Source organism: Plectropomus leopardus, chromosome 14 (genome assembly GCF_026936395.1).
Source record: "Plectropomus leopardus strain MGB_pleo_1.0 chromosome 14, ASM2693639v1, whole genome shotgun sequence".
In the NCBI taxonomy this organism is placed as follows: Eukaryota; Metazoa; Chordata; class Actinopteri; order Perciformes; family Serranidae; genus Plectropomus; species Plectropomus leopardus.
This window is the reverse complement of record NC_142189.1, coordinates 11,130,863-11,149,162: the sequence shown is the minus strand read 5'-3', so window position 1 is coordinate 11,149,162 and position 18,300 is coordinate 11,130,863. Positions and strand designations below refer to the sequence as shown.

At 39.5% G+C, this 18,300-nt stretch overlaps 1 long non-coding RNA gene and 3 gene segments (V, D, J or C); 2 read left to right on the top strand and 2 right to left on the bottom strand.

Moving 5' to 3' along the window:
* Positions 1–7,413: 7,413 nt before the first annotated feature.
* Positions 7,414–18,300, bottom strand: part of LOC121953262 (Ig kappa chain V-III region MOPC 63-like) — a 57,057-nt gene continuing 46,170 nt past the window's right edge. The window contains 2 exon segments of the V gene segment in view: positions 7,414–7,999; positions 8,991–9,028. Of these exon segments, the coding sequence occupies positions 7,677–7,999; positions 8,991–9,028 (361 nt within the window).
* Positions 9,635–11,815, top strand: LOC148187429 (uncharacterized). Its single transcript, XR_015778646.1, has 3 exons — positions 9,635–9,778; positions 9,871–9,970; positions 11,652–11,815. It is a non-coding gene; the product is annotated as an uncharacterized LOC148187429 (long non-coding RNA).
* LOC121940807 (Ig kappa chain V-III region MOPC 63-like) overlaps positions 13,541–18,300 on the top strand; it is a 67,274-nt gene continuing 62,514 nt past the window's right edge. Inside the window, 2 exon segments of the V gene segment in view lie at positions 13,541–13,682; positions 13,775–14,095. Coding sequence covers positions 13,631–13,682; positions 13,775–14,095 — 373 coding nt within the window.
* The window catches only part of LOC121940338 (Ig kappa chain V-III region MOPC 63-like), a 67,444-nt gene continuing 64,097 nt past the window's right edge, over positions 14,954–18,300 (bottom strand). Inside the window, 2 exon segments of the V gene segment in view lie at positions 14,954–15,539; positions 16,526–16,559. Of these exon segments, the coding sequence occupies positions 15,217–15,539; positions 16,526–16,559 (357 nt within the window).

Here is an 18,300-nt window from a genome sequence, read left to right as displayed (position 1 = left end):
TGGTCCAGAGGGGAAATGCACACAAAGCTGTTCTCAGTTCTCAATTAGGAGTCAGTCCCCATACCTGCAAAACAGGTGATCTGAATCACCCTCCAATCAACTCAGGGGAACTGTGACATCGAGCTACAATGAAGTGTAAAAAGGAAAATGACAGCAGGTACCAAGTATTGAGGGACTGCTGCAAAAGGACTGTTTGGTTACAATGTAAATATGAAAGAAACCATTAAAAGAGAAAAGAAACCTGGTTAACTTCACATCTAAGAGAAGAATAATGAAAACATAACTTCCAGTTTACTCAAACTCACACAGATTGTCAACGCTCTCTTTCTGCTTGCAGCAACATGCAGAGCACACAGTGTGTGAAGGACCAGGCAGCAGCTCCCCTACTGACCACACGGCCCCACTGCTCTGCTCCTGAGGGACATTCAGAGACCGTCACTCTATGAGGGATTTTTACTAATTCAAATAGTCAAACCATGCAGATAATCCATTGAAAGCCTTGCTAAGAAATATAGGATTAGCTCAAATTAAAAAAAACACAAAAAAACTGCATAATTACTTCAAGGTTTTTGATGTGTGTTTTTTCATATTCTTGGAGCATTTGTTTTTATCATGATCTGACCCCGACGCCCTAGAGTCCATCATTGTCACAGCTGAAGCATCTGGATTAACAGACTGACATCTTGACCTTGAAAGGAGTTAAGGGCCATATCCAAAATACATCTTATTGTTAATATGAAGTTTTTGTGAGCCAGCCAGCCTGAATCTGATTATGAGCACAATGACTTTTGAAAATTTGCAGAGACAGAAAAAGCAGAGAGATGAGGAACAGACAATCAAACAATTTTACATGTTCTTAATCAGTCCACAGGGAGATGAAGCCTCGACTTACTCCACCTCATGTCTCCCTCTCTGTTTCACAAGGACAGGTGTGTTCAAATGTATTTTGCATGATTTTAATGCATCACTGCTCCTCACAGTTTTAAGTTCTTCTGTCACAGAGAGTCTGAACTGTTTTCATGCTCTCACACTGAAAACTGCATCAGGATGATGTTTCCAGTAACTCTGACTGTCATGTTGGCTTTTCTGAGTCGAGGTGAGAGACTCTGAAAATGCATCAGAGTTTTATGATCTAAACTGCTGATCTTTTAAAGGTTCACATTTCATTTCTCATTTCAGAGTCCTCTGCAAACAATTTTCTGACTCAGGCTGATAAATCCAAGTCTGTTAGTGTTGGAGGGACCGTGACCATCAGCGCCACGGGGAGTTCAGATATTGGTGCTGATCTCAGTTGGTACCTTCAGAAACCTGGACAGCCTCCCAAACTTCTTATATACAGAGCATCGACTCTAAACTCTGGAACTCCGTCTCGATTCAGCGGCAGTAGATCTGGTTCTGACTACACTTTAACCATCAGTGGCTTTCAGGCTGAAGATGTTGGAGATTATTACTGTCTGGGTGACCATGGTGGTGGAGTGTTCACACAGTGATTTAGAGTCGTACAAAAACCTCCCTCAGTCCCTCAGTCTGCAGGTGCAGAGGGTTGGTGAAGAGACTGTGATGAGGATAACTGATCCAGTGAACACAACACAAGAGTCATCAAGCAGAACCACAATGAATCTAAATAAAACTGAAACAAACTCACAGATGCTCTTCTATATATAGTTTTAAACTCATATTCTTGTCAGTTAATTCAGTCTCTTTATGAATACTTAAAAATACTTAAATACAGCAGCACAAAACATAAACAAAAATACATTTTCTATGATCCTTAAAAGAATTAACACAGAGAGGACACTCAGTGGATGTCTCCAAAGTTAATGTCTTAACACTGTCCACAGATTAGAGGTCCAGAAAACCTCATGACAACATTTGTAATATTGACAAAAGTAAAACAATTAACTGAAAAAGCTTTCAATCATCAAATGATGTTCATCTAATAAGATTCATGAATATGGTCTCAAACACAGAAGGCCTCAATAAATGTCACTGATTATAAATATTTTGTTTAAATGTGCACAAAAGTTGGGGAAAATGTAATGATGGTTCTTCTCCAAATGTTCCTTTTCTTCATTATCATCATGAAGAATTTTCATGCCGACACTTTGCATGATCAGCTGATCCTCCAGTGAGCTGAGAAGGTTTATAGTCCTGTGAGTTCAACACTGCAGGACTCAGATCTGTCAGTCAACACAGCAGAAAGCACAACCACCATGACTCTCATCACCATCCTCATCTGGACGCTGGCCTGCTGCTGTTTTACAGGTTCATTCACTCAGCAACATTTCGAACATGATGTGCTGCCTTTTCTCTCATTGATTTCTGCTGATAAATGAAGGATTTGTTTTTGTCTGCAGGATGCAGCGGTCAGGTGACTGTGACTCAGCCTCCAGTAGTGACATTTACTCCAGGATCCACTGTCAAGCTCACCTGTCAAACCAGCCAGGCTGTTTACAGAAGCGGTGCTAGTCAGTTTCTGCACTGGTATCAACAGAAATCTGGACAGCCTCCAAAGCTCCTGATAAGATTTGCGAGCACACTTCATTCAGGAACACCAGCTCGGTTTAGTGGCAGTGGAAGCAGCTCTGACTTCACTTTGACCATCAGTGGAGTTCAGACTGAAGACGCAGCAGATTATTACTGTCAGAGTCTACACTCTATAAACAGTGCTTGGGTGTTCACACAGTGATTTTTGGTCGTACAAAAACCTCCCTCAGTCAGACTGCAGAGACTCTGAGCTGTTACAGCAGGAACCGACTGCAGCTGCTGAAGAGGAAGAGACTCTGACACAGACCACTGAACACAGAGCTGACTGTAACCTCAGCAAGCACACACTACATACTCACACGAAAAATTTAATTAAAGACACCAAATCATGTTCTTTTCACTTTTATTATCAGCTAAAGACACAAAGAGTTGGTGAAGACACTGTGATGAAGACAACTGGTCCAATGAACACAAGAGTCAGTTAATTTAGTCACTTCAGTGGAAAGCTGGGAAAGTTGACTGCTTCTTTATATTGCCACTAACATAAAAAAATATAGGTTTAGCACTGTCTTGATTAAAAGCTGCAATATAAAATTTAACTTAATGTAACAGTCAAATCAAAGGCAGATTTATATCGTTTGAAACACATCTACTGAACTATCAGATATATTTTAATATCAGATTTGATACTGAGATGATCAAGAGGGTATTTTTTTAATCTGAATTGATTTTATTTGATAGGAACAATGCAATGTAACATTATTCCAGTGCAGAGTATGAAACTGATGTGTTGCACAAAGTCTTTAAAGTTATTGCTAATTTTCAACTCTTGTCCTTTGTTGGGCTTTTACATACAGACCTATATTATTAAAATGTGGAGTTTCAAACATCACAATACAAAAGAACTATGAGAGGCACAATAAAATAAACATAGGATTTCACAATACACATAACCATAGTGAATGAATGATAAAAGAAATACAAAGACACTTACTGATTATAATCCACACTTTTATTTCATGATAATTCAATGTTCATTCTCTTGGAGTGAAACTAATAAAATTCAGTTTAATTTGAAAAATAATGAACATAAAGAAGAACATGCAGAAGACGAGTATCAGAGAGCAACATGCAGACTAAAACACTGAGCAGAGAGCTATGAAACCTGCAGAAACATGTGAACAGAGGAGATCTGTAGCTTCATCCAGACGTCTATCAAAGAAGCAGCATCATTTCCAGACAGGAAGTGTTGCTGAAGCTCTACTCTGAGCAGCGGGCAGGGTCCAGGCTTTGAGTGACGGGGCTCTGTCCACTCAGACTGGCCTCGCAGCTCACTGAGCCCGCCTTCCTCCACTGGTCTGCAGAGAGGCTCAGGGTGCTGCTCCAGCTGTAGTGGCCGTCACTCCCCTGGACCTCCAGGCTGTGTGACGCCCCTGAGGAGCTGCTGCTGCCCCCCACCTTCCAGCCCAGCCTCCAGGTTGAGGGGAAGCCCCCGCTGGCCGCACACACCACTGTGGCACTGCCCTGCTGCAGCTCCTCTTTGGAGGGGGGGAGGACGCTCAGGGTGGGCCGCATCACACCCACTGGAGGAGAGAGAGAGAGGGGGGAGGAGAGGGGGGAGAGAAGACAGAGGAATGAGAGTGAAGGCTTGGTAATAAAGAAAAATCACATCCTGCTAATTTCTTATATTTGATCAAATCAAACAGAATAACTTGTGCTGCTGCTGCGCTCATAAATCACTCAGTATCAGACCATCAGACACATGATTCAAGTGCAGCTCAAAACGTTCACTGATCATGATTATTGATGACATCTTCATGTGTGTTTCATGATGTGAGAGAGAAAAACTCGTCCCTGTGATGATTTTCTTCTGTTCAAAGTGACAGAGCTGAAACACTCATGTGAACACAGTTTAAACCTTTGTCATCTGTCTCTTTCACTTCCTTTTCACTACATGTAAAATAAACGAAGCGTGAACACAAAGATTAACTGCTTTTACTGATAAAATCATGTTTGCGTTTAACAGGAATCAACAACAGAATTCAGCTGAATGAATGATTTGATATATTTTTTAAAAAGATAAAAAATATAATTAAATAAAACAAAAGAAAACAAAAGAAAACAAAAGAAAAAATAACAATACAGGTGTGGTTTTAGCTAACTTTTACTTGGCCGTATATTTCTTTAAAAAATGTTCATGCAGGAAAAAAAGCTTTCTTAAAGGAATCAAAAACAGAATTTAGCTTAATACATGATTTGACACTTAAAATAAAAGGAACAAATTCTAACAATGCAGTTTAAGTTTTCAGCATTTTTTTTTACTTGACCATGTGCCACTTAACAAATAATTCCAATAAATAAATGTATTAGAAAAAATATTTATTTTCTGTTTCTTATAATTGAACTATGTGCAATTTAAAACTAATATGAACTGCTGCAAAGCTGCTTATCGAACTGCACGATCAAACTCACCTCATAAATTAATAAAATATATCAACAACATCAAACAAAGAACTCAATCAAACTATCTTTAAATGTTTGATAAAAGCTATATTTTCGATGTGTTGTAAGAAATAAAAATCTCTGGTACTTACAGTCAACGATGAGTTTGGTTCCTCCACCAAAAGTGTACCACAGTGATACAAACTCATTAAGTGGCCGTACAAAAACCTCCTGCACTGTGAACAAGCACCTATCCACAGAAAAAACTCTGATTGTTTTTAACAAGACAGAAAAAATTACACTTGCTTGAGTCTACAAAGCAATTTTAAACGATATGTGTTGAAACTATTTCAAAATTATGATTTTTTTGTCATTTTTTCTTTAGTTTTCTACACCTGACAATGAGACGATTACAGTCTCCTTGTAACAAAATCAGTTTTTCACAGTTTTATATCAGTTTTATAACATGGTTGAATGAAAATGATTCATTTTTGATGATAATAATTTGTGAACTAATAATTTAACAAACTTTAAATGTGTGTTTTATCTACAAGAAATCCTGTGAGTAAATTAAAGGCAGACAAACAGACATATCATACCAACCACAGCAGACACAAACTGATCCTTAAATCCTCAACTGCACAAACACAAATATTTTCTTCTCTTCCATTAATATTATAGATGTTGTAAATCCAAGCAGAATTCCTCCTGATTTAGTGTCCCACGTTGCCTTCAGTGTGTTGAGAGCAGAGAAAACATTTCCATAGAGAGGAGGCTTTGCATGATCAGCTGATCCTCCAGTGAGCTGAGAAGGTTTATAGTCCTGTGAGTTCAACACTGCAGGACTCAGATCTGTCAGTCAACACAGCAGAAAGCACAACCACCATGACTCTCATCACCATCCTCATCTGGACGCTGGCCTGCTGCTGTTTTACAGGTTCATTCACTCAGCAACATTTCAAACATGATGTGCTGCCTTTTCTCTCATTGATTTCTGCTGATAAATGAAGGATTTGTTTTTGTCTGCAGGATGCAGCGGTCAGGTGACTGTGACTCAGCCTCCAGTAGTGACATCTACTCCAGGATCCACTGTCAAGCTCACCTGTAAAACCAGCCAGGCTGTTTACAGTAACATCTTGTATGAGTATCTGCACTGGTATCAACAGAAATCTGGACAGCCTCCAAAGCTCCTGATAAGACATGTGAGCATCAGACATTCAGGAACACCAGCTCGGTTTAGTGGCAGTGGAAGCAGCTCTGACTTCACTTTGACCATCAGTGGAGTTCAGACTGAAGACGCAGCAGATTATTACTGTCAGAGTCTACACTATATAAACAGTGCTTGGGTGTTCACACAGTGATTTTTGGTCGTACAAAAACCTCCCTCAGTCAGACTGCAGAGACTCTGAGCTGTTACAGCAGGAACCGACTGCAGCTGCTGAAGAGGAAGAGACTCTGACACAGACCACTGAACACAGAGCTGACTGTAACCTCAGCAAGCACACACTACATACTCACACGAAAAATTTAATTAAAGACACCAAATCATGTTCTTTTCACTTTTATTATCAGCTAAAGACACAAAGAATTGGTGAAGACACTGTGATGAAGATAACTGGTCCAATGAACACAAGAGTCAGTTCACTAGCAAGGACCACACCTCAATAGGAATTCATTTTAACAATTTATTGATGTGAATGTAGATTAGGTATAAACATTGATGCTGAATTATTGGAATGGATGGTTGAGTGCGGTGTGGGGAAGCTTCGGTGGGAATCCGCCGTGGCTCCCGGGCACGACAGACCCCCTAGGACCCTACGGAGAGAAGGAGGAAAAGGAAAGAGATCGAGGGATGGGGGGTGGGGTGCAGAATAATGAGAACGAAAGGGGGAGATCGGGTTAGGAGGATATTTGAGCTGGAAGAGGTGCGGTAGAGGTGTGGTCCTGCTCCTGAAAATCTGCTATATAGCTTCACTAAATTTAGTCACTTCAGCGGAAAGCTGGGAAAGTTGACTGCTTCTTTATATTGCCACTGATATAAAAAAAATATAAGTTTAGCACTGTTTTAATAAAAGCTGCAATATAAAATGGAATTTAATGTAACAGTCAAATCAAAGGAAGATTTACATAGTTTGAAACACATCTACTGTACTATATTTTAATATCAGTTTTGACACTGAGATAATCAAGAGGGTATTTTTTTAATCTGAATTGATTTTATTTGATAGGAACAATGCAATGTAACATTATTCCAGTGCAGAGTATGAAACTGATGTGTTGCACAGAGTCTTTAAAGTTATTGCTAATTTTCAACTCTTGTCCTTTGTTGGGCATTTACATACAGACCTATATTACTAAAATGCGGAGTTTCAAACATCACAATACAAAAGAACTATGGGATGCACAATAAAATAAATATAGGATTTCACAATACACATAACCATAGTGAATGAATGATAAACGAAATACAAACACACTGACTGATTATAATCCACACTTTTATTTCATGATGGTTCAATGTTCATTCTCTTGGAGTGAAACTAATAAAATTCAGTTTAATTTGAAAAGTAATGAACATAAAGAAGAACATGCAGAAGACGAGTATCAGAGAGCAACATGCAGACTAAAACACTGAGCAGACAGCTGTGAAACCTGCAGAAACATGTGAACAGAGGAGATCTGTAGCTTCATCCAGACGTCTATCAAAGAAGCAGCATCATTTCCAGACAGGAAGTGTTGCTGAAGCTCTACTCTGAGCAGCGGGCAGGGTCCAGGCTTTGAGTGACGAGGCTCTGTCCACTCAGACTGGCCTCGCAGCTCACTGAGCCCGCCTTCCTCCACTGGTCTGCAGAGAGGCTCAGGGTGCTGCTCCAGCTGTAGTGGCCGTCACTCCCCTGGACCTCCAGGCTGTGTGACGCCCCTGAGGAGCTGCTGCTGCCCCCCACCTTCCAGCCCAGCCTCCAGGTTGAGGGGAAGCCCCCGCTGGCCGCACACACCACTGTGGCACTGCCCTGCCGCAGCTCCTCTTTGGAGGGGGGGAGGACGCTCAGGGTGGGCCGCATCACACCCACTGGAGGAGAGAGAGAGAGGGGGGGAGGAGAGGGGGGAGAGAAGACAGAGGAATGAGAGTGAAGGCTTGGTAATAAAGAAAAATCACATCCTGCTAATTTCTTATATTTGATCAAATCAAACAGAATAACTTGTGCTGCTGCTGCGCTCATAAATCACTCAGTATCAGACCATCAGACACATGATTCAAGTGCAGCTCAAAACGTTCACTGATCATGATTATTGATGACATCTTCATGTGTGTTTCATGATGTGAGAGAGAAAAACTCGTCCCTGTGATGATTTTCTTCTGTTCAAAGTGACAGAGCTGAAACACTCATGTGAACACAGTTTAAACCTTTGTCATCTGTCTCTTTCACTTCCTTTTCACTACATGTAAAATAAACGAAGCGTGAACACAAAGATTAACTGCTTTTACTGATAAAATCATGTTTGCGTTTAACAGGAATCAACAACAGAATTTAGTTAAAAAATGATTTGATATTTTTAAAAATAAAATAGAAATAGAGTAAAATAAATCAAAAGAAAATAAAAAAACTAAAAAGAGTTTTTGGCAGCTTTTTCTTGACCATATGTTTCTTTTAAAAATGTTTACGCAGAAAGAAAGAAAGGTATCTAAAAATAATCACAAACAGAATTTAGCTAAATACATCATTTCATACTTTAAAGAAAAAGAAAGACATCTAACAGCACAGTTGAAGGTTTCAGCATTTTTTTACTTGACCATATGACACATAAAACAACATTATAACAAAAAATATGGGTTTGAAAAAAATTATTTTGCATATCCTATAATTGAACTATGTGCAGTTTAAAAGTAATATTAACTGCTGCAAAGTTGCTTATCAAACTGCACAACCAACCTCACCTCATCAAATTAATAAAATATATCAACAACATACAACAAAGAACTTAATCAAAGTCTCATTAAATACCTGATAAAAGCTATATTTGTTATATGTTGCAAAAAAATAAAAATATCTGGTACTTACAGTCAACAATGAGTTTGGTTCCTCCACCAAAAGTCCACCACAGTGATACAAACTCATTAAGTGGCCGTACAAAAACCTCCTGCACTGTGAACAAGCATCTGTCCACTGAAAAAACTCTGATTGTTTTTAACAAGACAGAAAAAAATACACTTGCTTGAATCTACAAAGCATTTCTTAATGATATGTGTTGAAACTATTTCAAAATTATGTTTTTTTTTTCATTTTTTGTTTAGTTTTCTACACCTGACAATGAGACAATTACAGTCTCCTTGTAACAAAATCAGTTTTTCACAGTTTTGTATCAGTTTTATAACATGGTTGAATGAGAATGATTCACTTTTGATGATAATAATTTGTGAACTAATAATTTAACAAACTTGAAATGCGTGTTTTATCTACAGTAAACCCTGTGAGTAAATTAAAGGCAGACAAACAGACATATCAAACCAACCACAGCGGACACAAACTGATCCTTAAATCCTCGACTGCACTTCTAACACAAATATTTTCTTCTCTTCCATTAATATCATAGATGTTGTAAATCCAAGCAGAATTCCTCCTGATTTAGTGTCCCACGTTTCCTTCAGTGTGTTGTGAGCAGAGAAAACATTTCCATAGAGAGGAGGCTTTGCATGATCAGCTGATCCTCCAGTGAGCTGAGAAGGTTTATAGTCCTGTGAGTTCAACACTGCAGGACTCAGATCTGTCAGTCAACACAGCAGAAAGCACAACCACCATGACTCTCATCACCATCCTCATCTGGACGCTGGCCTGCTGCTGTTTTACAGGTTCATTCACTCAGCAACATTTCAAACATGATGTGCTGCCTTTTCTCTCATTGATTTCTGCTGATAAATGAAGGATTTGTTTTTGTCTGCAGGATGCAGCGGTCAGGTGACTGTGACTCAGCCTCCAGTAGTGACATTTACTCCAGGATCCACTGTCAAGCTCACCTGTCAAACCAGCCGGGCTGTTTACAGGTATAGTGATGGAGATCAAGCTATGTTCTGGTATCAACAGAAATCTGGACAGCCTCCAAAGCTCCTGATATATTTCGTGAGCACACTTGAATCAGGAACACCAGCTCGGTTTAGTGGCAGTGGAAGCAGCTCTGACTTCACTTTGACCATCAGTGGAGTTCAGACTGAAGACGCAGCAGATTATTACTGTCAGAGTTACCACGAGATAAATGATGCTGGTGTGTTCACACAGTGATTTTTGGTCATACAAAAACCTCCCTCAGTCAGACTGCAGAGACTCTGAGCTGTTACAGCAGGAACCGACTGCAGCTGCTGAAGAGGAAGAGACTCTGACACAGACCACTGAACACAGAGCTGACTGTAACCTCAGCAAGCACTAACAACTTTATATTGAAAAAAGGCACATTTTCGTGATGTATTGGGGCAATTTAGTAAAAACACTAACAATTAATATCCAACAATGATTTTAAAAAGGTCAAAAAATATGAAACCATTTTCTTTGACCAATGTTGGTATTTATTTTGGTGACAGGGATCTTTAGGGGGGAGATAGCAAAAATGAATTTGAGCTGCAGCTCAGAACAGTCTGTCAAAATGTTCTGGTCTCAAAGCAGCAAGAAACACTGTGTTTTGGTTCGGCACCGACTCAGACTTTAAAGGCCGATAGTGTAAAGGAGCGCAGAACATTATGATGGAAGTATATGACGCATGTTCAGTTCTCATCAAGGTGTTGCAGTATCTTTTGGGTTCATACCATTTGTATACCACACAGACTTACTACTAATTTATAATCACTTTTAAGTCAAGAATTTATAAAAATGCTCAAACATTTCAATCCAAAAGATCAATTTATGACACCAAGACCTTGAGGCACACCATACACCATAAGCTTTAGCTGAAGCCTTCACAATGAAAAATGCCTAAACAAACAAATGCCTCTTCAATAATAAACAAACTCATCTTGGATGACTAACACTTGTGTGTATGTATGGGGTATTGAGTCTAACTGAAATTAACCAATAAACATGATCACTATATAAAGTCTGCAGACTTCATGTGATCATGAGACAAGAAAAATCTCCTGCACAAAAACATGCTGTGATGCAGGTGACCTGGTGGAAAATGGTTCTTTAATATTTGCAGCACTCAGGTTTTAGGAAGCACAGAATCACCCTCAAACAGCACATCTGAGGACAGCAAAGAAGTCTCAAAAGGACCTAAAGACAGAGTTTCTGGCTGATCTGCTAACATCAGGTCGTTATTGGATCAAGGAATGATCAAAATGTCTTGTGTGTGTGTTTCCTCACCTCTGTTAAACCCTCAGAAAGGACGTCATCACACCCTGATTGGTCCAGAGGGGAAATGCACACAAAGCTGCTCTTTGTTCTCAATTAGGAGTCAGTCCCCACACCTGCACAACAGGTGACATGAATCACCCTCCAATCAACTCAGAGAAACTGTGACATCGAGCTACAATGAAGTGAAAAAAGGAAAATGACAGCAGGTACCAAGTATTGAGGGACTGCTGCAAAAGGACTGTTTGGTTACAATGTGAATATGAAAGAAACCATTAAAAGAGAAAAGAAACCTGGTTAACTTCACATCTAAGAGAAGAATAATGAAAACATAGCTTCCAGTTTACTCAAACTCACAGACTGTCAACACTCTCTTTTTGCTTGCAGCAACATGCAGAGCACACAGTGTGTGAAGGACCAGGCAGCAGCTCCCCTACTGACCACACGGCCCCACTGCTCTGCTCCTGAGGGACACTCAGAGGCCGTCACTCTGAGCTTCTGAGGGATTTCAGCACAACAATTTTGGGGCAACGACCTGAATTTGACTGAAAAATGAAAGCCACTTTAAGAGATTGTTACTGATTAAAAAATCAAACCATGCAGATAATCCATTGCTTCCAAGGTATTGATATATATTTTATAATTTTCTCAAAGGTTTGTCTCCAAAATCACCTAAATGCCCTGATTTCTACAGGGTCACATCCGAGGCATCTGCATTGACATGCTGACATCTTAAAGAAGCTAAGAACCAAATACAAAATAAATTCAATGTCAATATGAAGTTGTTGTGAAAAGGACAGTCAGCAGAGGGCAGCCTGCATATACTTTTGAGCACAAAGGTTTTTGGGAAACTTCACAGAGACAGAAACAGCAGAGAGATGAGGAACAGAGTCAAAAGATTTTACATGTTCTTAATCAGTCCACAGGGAGATGAAGCCTCGACTTACTCCACCTCATGTCTCCCTCTCTGTTTCACAAGGACAGGTGTGTGCAAATGTATTTTGCATGATTTTAATGCATCACTGCTCCTCACAGTTTTAAGTTCTTCTGTCACAGAGAGTCTGAACTGTTTTCATGCTCTCACACTGAAAACTGCATCAGGATGATGTTTCCAGTAACTCTGACTTTCATGTTGGCTTTTCTGAGTCGAGGTGAGAGACTCTGAAAATGTATCAGACATTTTGGCGAGAGTTTTATGATCTAAACTGCTGACTTTTTAAAGGTTCACATTTCATTTCTCATTTCAGAGTCTTCTGCAAACAATTTTCTGACTCAGGCTGAAAAATCCAAGTCTGTTAGTGTTGGAGGGACCGTGACCATCAGCGCCACGGGGAGTTCAGATATTGGTGCTGATCTCAGTTGGTACCTTCAGAAACCTGGACAGCCTCCCAAACTTCTTATATACAAAGCATCGACTCTAAACTCTGGAACTCTGTCTCGATTCAGCGGCAGTAGATCTGGTTCTGACTACACTTTAACCATCAGTGGCTTTCAGGCTGAAGATGTTGGAGATTATTACTGTCTGGGCTACCACAGTGGCAATGTGTTCACACAGTGATTTAGAGTCGTACAAAAACCTCCCTCAGTTTGCCTGAAGTGAAAACGGCCTGCTGCAGGTGCAGAGAGTTGGTGAAGAGACTGTGATGAGGATAACTGGTCCAGTGAATACAACACAAGAGTCATCAAGCAGAACCAGAATGAATCTAAATAAAACTGAAACAAACTCACAGATGCTCTTCTATATATAGTTTTAAACTCATATTCTTGTCAGTTAATTCAGTCTCTTTATGAATACTTAAAAATACTTAAATACAGCAGCACAAAACTTAAACAAAACTACCGTTTCTATGATCCTTAAAAGAATTAACACAGAGAGGACACTCAGTGGACGTCTCCAAAGTTAATGTCTTAACACTGTCCACAGATTAGAGGTCCAGAAAACCTCATGGCAACATTTGTAAGAGCAACTTTTACTTTCATGAGGAGTTTAGTTTCATTCATCAGATTTGTAACACAGTGACTGGAGCTTGTTAAAAAGTAAAACAAATAACTGAAAAGCTTTCAATCATCAAATAATGTCCAAATAAATCTTATTGATTCATGAAAATGGTCTCAAACACAGAAGGCCTCAATAAATGCCAATGATTTCAAATGATGTTGTTTAAATGTGCACAAAAGTTGGGGAAAATGTAATGATGGTTCTTCATCAAATGTTCCTTTTCTTCATTATCATCATGAAGAATTTTCATAGCGACACTTTGCATGATCAGCTGATCCTCCAGTGAGCTGAGAAGGTTTATAGTCCTGTGAGTTCAACACTGCAGGACTCAGATCTGTCAGTCAACACAGCAGAAAGCACAACCACCATGACTCTCATCACCATCCTCATCTGGACGCTGGCCTGCTGCTGTTTTACAGGTTCATTCACTCAGCAACATTTCAAACATGATGTGCTGCCTTTTCTCTCATTGATTTCTGCTGATAAATGAAGGATTTGTGTTTGTCTGCAGGATGCAGCGGTCAGGTGACTGTGACTCAGCCTCCAGTAGTGACATTTACTCCAGGATCCACTGTCAAGCTCACCTGTCAAACCAGCCGGCCTGTTTACAGTAGCGGTGCTAGTCAGTTTCTGCACTGGTATCAACAGAAATCTGGACAGCCTCCAAAGCTCCTGATATATTTAGCGAGCACACTTTATTCAGGAACACCAGCTCGGTTTAGTGGCAGTGGAAGCAGCTCTGACTTCACTTTGACCATCAGTGGAGTTCAGACTGAAGACACAGCAGATTATTACTGTCAGAGTGAACACTATATAAACAGTGCTTGGGTGTTCACACAGTGATTTTTGGTCGTACAAAAACCTCCCTCAGTCAGACTGCAGAGACTCTGAGCTGTTACAGCAGGAACCGACTGCAGCTGCTGAAGAGGAAGAGACTCTGACACAGACCACTGAACACAGAGCTGACTGTAACCTCAGCAAGCACACACTACATACTCACACGAAAAATTTAATTAAAGACACCAAATCATGTTCTGTTCACTTTTATTATCAGCTAAAGACACAAAGAGTTGGTGAAGACACTGTGATGAAGACAACTGGTCCAATGAACACAAGAGTCAGTTAATTTAGTCACTTCAGTGGAAAGCTGGGAAAGTTGACTGCTTCTTTATATTGCCACTAACATAAAAAAATATAGGTTTAGCACTGTCTTGATTAAAAGCTGCAATATAAAATTTAACTTAATGTAACAGTCAAATCAAAGGCAGATTTATATCGTTTGAAACACATCTACTGAACTATCAGATATATTTTAATATCAGATTTGATACTGAGATGATCAAGAGGGTATTTTTTTAATCTGAATTGATTTTATTTGATAGGAACAATGCAATGTAACATTATTCCAGTGCAGAGTATGAAACTGATGTGTTGCACAAAGTCTTTAAAGTTATTGCTAATTTTCAACTCTTGTCCTTTGTTGGGCTTTTACATACAGACCTATGTTATTAAAATGTGGAGTTTCAAATACAATATATATATATTGTATATTGTATATTGTATATTGTATATATAATATCAAATACAATACAAAAGAACTATGGGATGCACAATAAAATAAATATAGGATTTCACGATACACATAACCATAGTGAATGAATGATAAAAGAAATACAAAGACACTGACTGATTATAATCCACACTTTTATTTCATGATGGTTCAATGTTCATTCTCTTGGAGTGAAACTAATAAAATTCAGTTTAATTTGAAAAGTAATGAACATAAAGAAGAACATGCAGAAGACGAGTATCAGAGAGCAACATGCAGACTAAAACACTGAGCAGAGAGCTGTGAAACCTGCAGAAACATGTGAACAGAGGAGATCTGTAGCTTCATCCAGACGTCTATCAAAGAAGCAGCATCATTTCCAGACAGGAAGTGTTGCTGAAGCTCTACTCTGAGCAGCGGGCAGGGTCCAGGCTTTGAGTGACGAGGCTCTGTCCACTCAGACTGGCCTCGCAGCTCACTGAGCCCGCCTTCCTCCACTGGTCTGCAGAGAGGCTCAGGGTGCTGCTCCAGCTGTAGTGGCCGTCACTCCCCTGGACCTCCAGGCTGTGTGACGCCCCTGAGGAGCTGCTGCTGCCCCCCACCTTCCAGCCCAGCCTCCAGGTTGAGGGGAAGCCCCCGCTGGCCGCACACACCACTGTGGCACTGCCCTGCCGCAGCTCCTCTTTGGAGGGGGGGAGGACGCTCAGGGTGGGCCGCATCACACCCACTGGAGGAGAGAGAGAGAGAGGGGGGAGGAGAGGGGGGAGAGAAGACAGAGGAATGAGAGTGAAGGCTTGGTAATAAAGAAAAATCACATCCTGCTAATTTCTTAGATTTGATCAAATCAAACAGAATAACTTGTGCTGCTGCTGCGCTCATAAATCACTCAGTATCAGACCATCAGACACATGATTCAAGTGCAGCTCAAAACGTTCACTGATCATGATTATTGATGACATCTTCATGTGTGTTTCATGATGTGAGAGAGAAAAACTCGTCCCTGTGATGATTTTCTTCTGTTCAAAGTGACAGAGCTGAAACACTCATGTGAACACAGTTTAAACCTTTGTCATCTGTCTCTTTCACTTCCTTTTCACTACATGTAAAATAAACGAAGCGTGAACACAAAGATTAACTGCTTTCACTGATAAAATCATGTTTGCGTTTAACAGGAATCAACAACAGAATTTAGTTAAAAAAAATGATTTGATATTTTTAAAAATAAAATAGAATAAAATAAATCAAAAGAAAATTTTAAAAACTAAAAAGAGTTTTTGGCAGCTTTTTCTTGACCATATGTTTCTTTTAAAAATGTTAACGCAGAAAGAAAGGTATCTAAAAATAATTAAAAACAGAAATTAGCTTAACACATCATTTCATACTTTAAAGAAAAGGAAAGACATCTAACAGCACAGTTTAAGTTTTCAGCATTTTTTTACTTGACCATATGACACATAAAACAACATTATAACAAAAAATATGGGTTTGAAAAAAAATTATTTTGCATTTCTTATAATTGAACTATGTGCAGTTTAAAAGTAATATTAACTGCTGCAAAGTTGCTTATCAAACTGCACAACCAACGTCACCTCATAAAATTAATAAAATATATCAACAACATACAACAAAGAACTTAATCAAAGTCTCATTAAATGCCTGATAAAAGCTATATTTGCCATGTGTTGCAAAAAAATAAAAATCTCTGGTACTTACAGTCAACGATGAGTTTGGTTCCTCCACCAAAAGTCTCCCACAGTGATACAAACTCATTAAGTGGCCGTACAAAAACCTCCTGCACTGTGAACAAGCACCTATCCACTGAAAAAAACTCTGACTGTTTTTAACAAGACAGAAAAAAATACACTTGCTTGAATCTACAAAGCATTTCTTAATGATATGTGTTGAAACTATTTCAAAATTATGTTTTTTTTTTTCATTTTCTTTAGTTTTCTACACCTGACAATGAGACGATTACAGTCTCCTTGTAACAAAATCAGTTTTTCACAGTTTTATATCAGTTTTATAACATGGTTGAATGAAAATGATTCATTTTTGATGATAATAAATAGTGAACTAATAATTTAACAAACTTTAAATATGTGTTTTATCTACAGTAAACCCTGTGAGTAAATTAAAGGCAGACAAACTGACATATCATACCAACCACAGCAGACACAAACTGATCCTTAAATCCTCAACTGCACTTCTAACACAAATATTTTCTTCTCTTCCATTAATATCATAGATGTTGTAAATCCAAGCAGAATTCCTCCTGATTTAGTGTCCCACGTTGCCTTCAGTGTGTCGAGAGCAGAGAAAACATTTCCATAGAGAGGAGGCTTTGCATGATCAGCTGATCCTCCAGTGAGCTGAGAAGGTTTATAGTCCTGTGAGTTCAACACTGCAGGACTCAGATCTGTCAGTCAACACAGCAGAAAGCACAACCACCATGACTCTCATCACCATCCTCATCTGGACGCTGGCCTGCTGCTGTTTTACAGGTTCATTCACTCAGCAACATTTCAAACATGATGTGCTGCCTTTTCTCTCATTGATTTCTGCTGATAAATGAAGGATTTGTTTTTGTCTGCAGGATGCAGCGGTCAGGTGACTGTGACTCAGCCTCCAGTAGTGACATTTACTCCAGGATCCACTGTCAAGCTCACCTGTCAAACCAGCCAGGTTGTTCACAGTTCCAGCGGGTATCAGTATCTGCACTGGTATCAACAGAAATCTGGACAGCCTCCAAAGCTCCTGATAAGATATGTGAACATCAGAAATTCAGGAACACCAGCTCGGTTTAGTGGCAGTGGAAGCAGCTCTGACTTCACTTTGACCATCAGTGGAGTTCAGACTGAAGACGCAGCAGATTATTACTGTCAGAGTCTACATGAGATAAATGATGCTTATGTGTTCACACAGTGATTTTTGGTCGTACAAAAACCTCCCTCAGTCAGACTGCAGAGACTCTGAGCTGTTACAGCAGGAACCGACTGCAGCTGCTGAAGAGGAAGAGACTCTGACACAGACCACTGAACACAGAAACAGAGTAAAATGTGTAGACTTTAGTGGCATCTAGTGGTGAGGACTGCAGATTGCAACCAACTGAAACCTCTCCTGTCTGCCGAACTTGATTAGAATTCTGTCTTCCAAATCATCTTTAGATGTCTCATTTTGTCTCAAACAAACGGACCAGGTGATTTAAACTGGTTAAAACACTGAATAAAGCAGTTTCATGTTCCAAGTCACAATTTTTCCAATGCTGATCGGCTTGTCACAGTTGGGCCGCTAATCCAGCACATACTATTTATGTGCTCTCCTTTTGTATCATGTTTTCAGGTTGTCCATCTGTCTATATGTGCATCCCATTCTTGCAAAAATGATATTTCAAAAGTGCCTTGAAGGAATTTCTTCAAATTTAGCACAAATTTTCACTTGGACTCAACAATGAACTGATCAGATTTTTAATGGTTGAAGGTCAAAGTCAC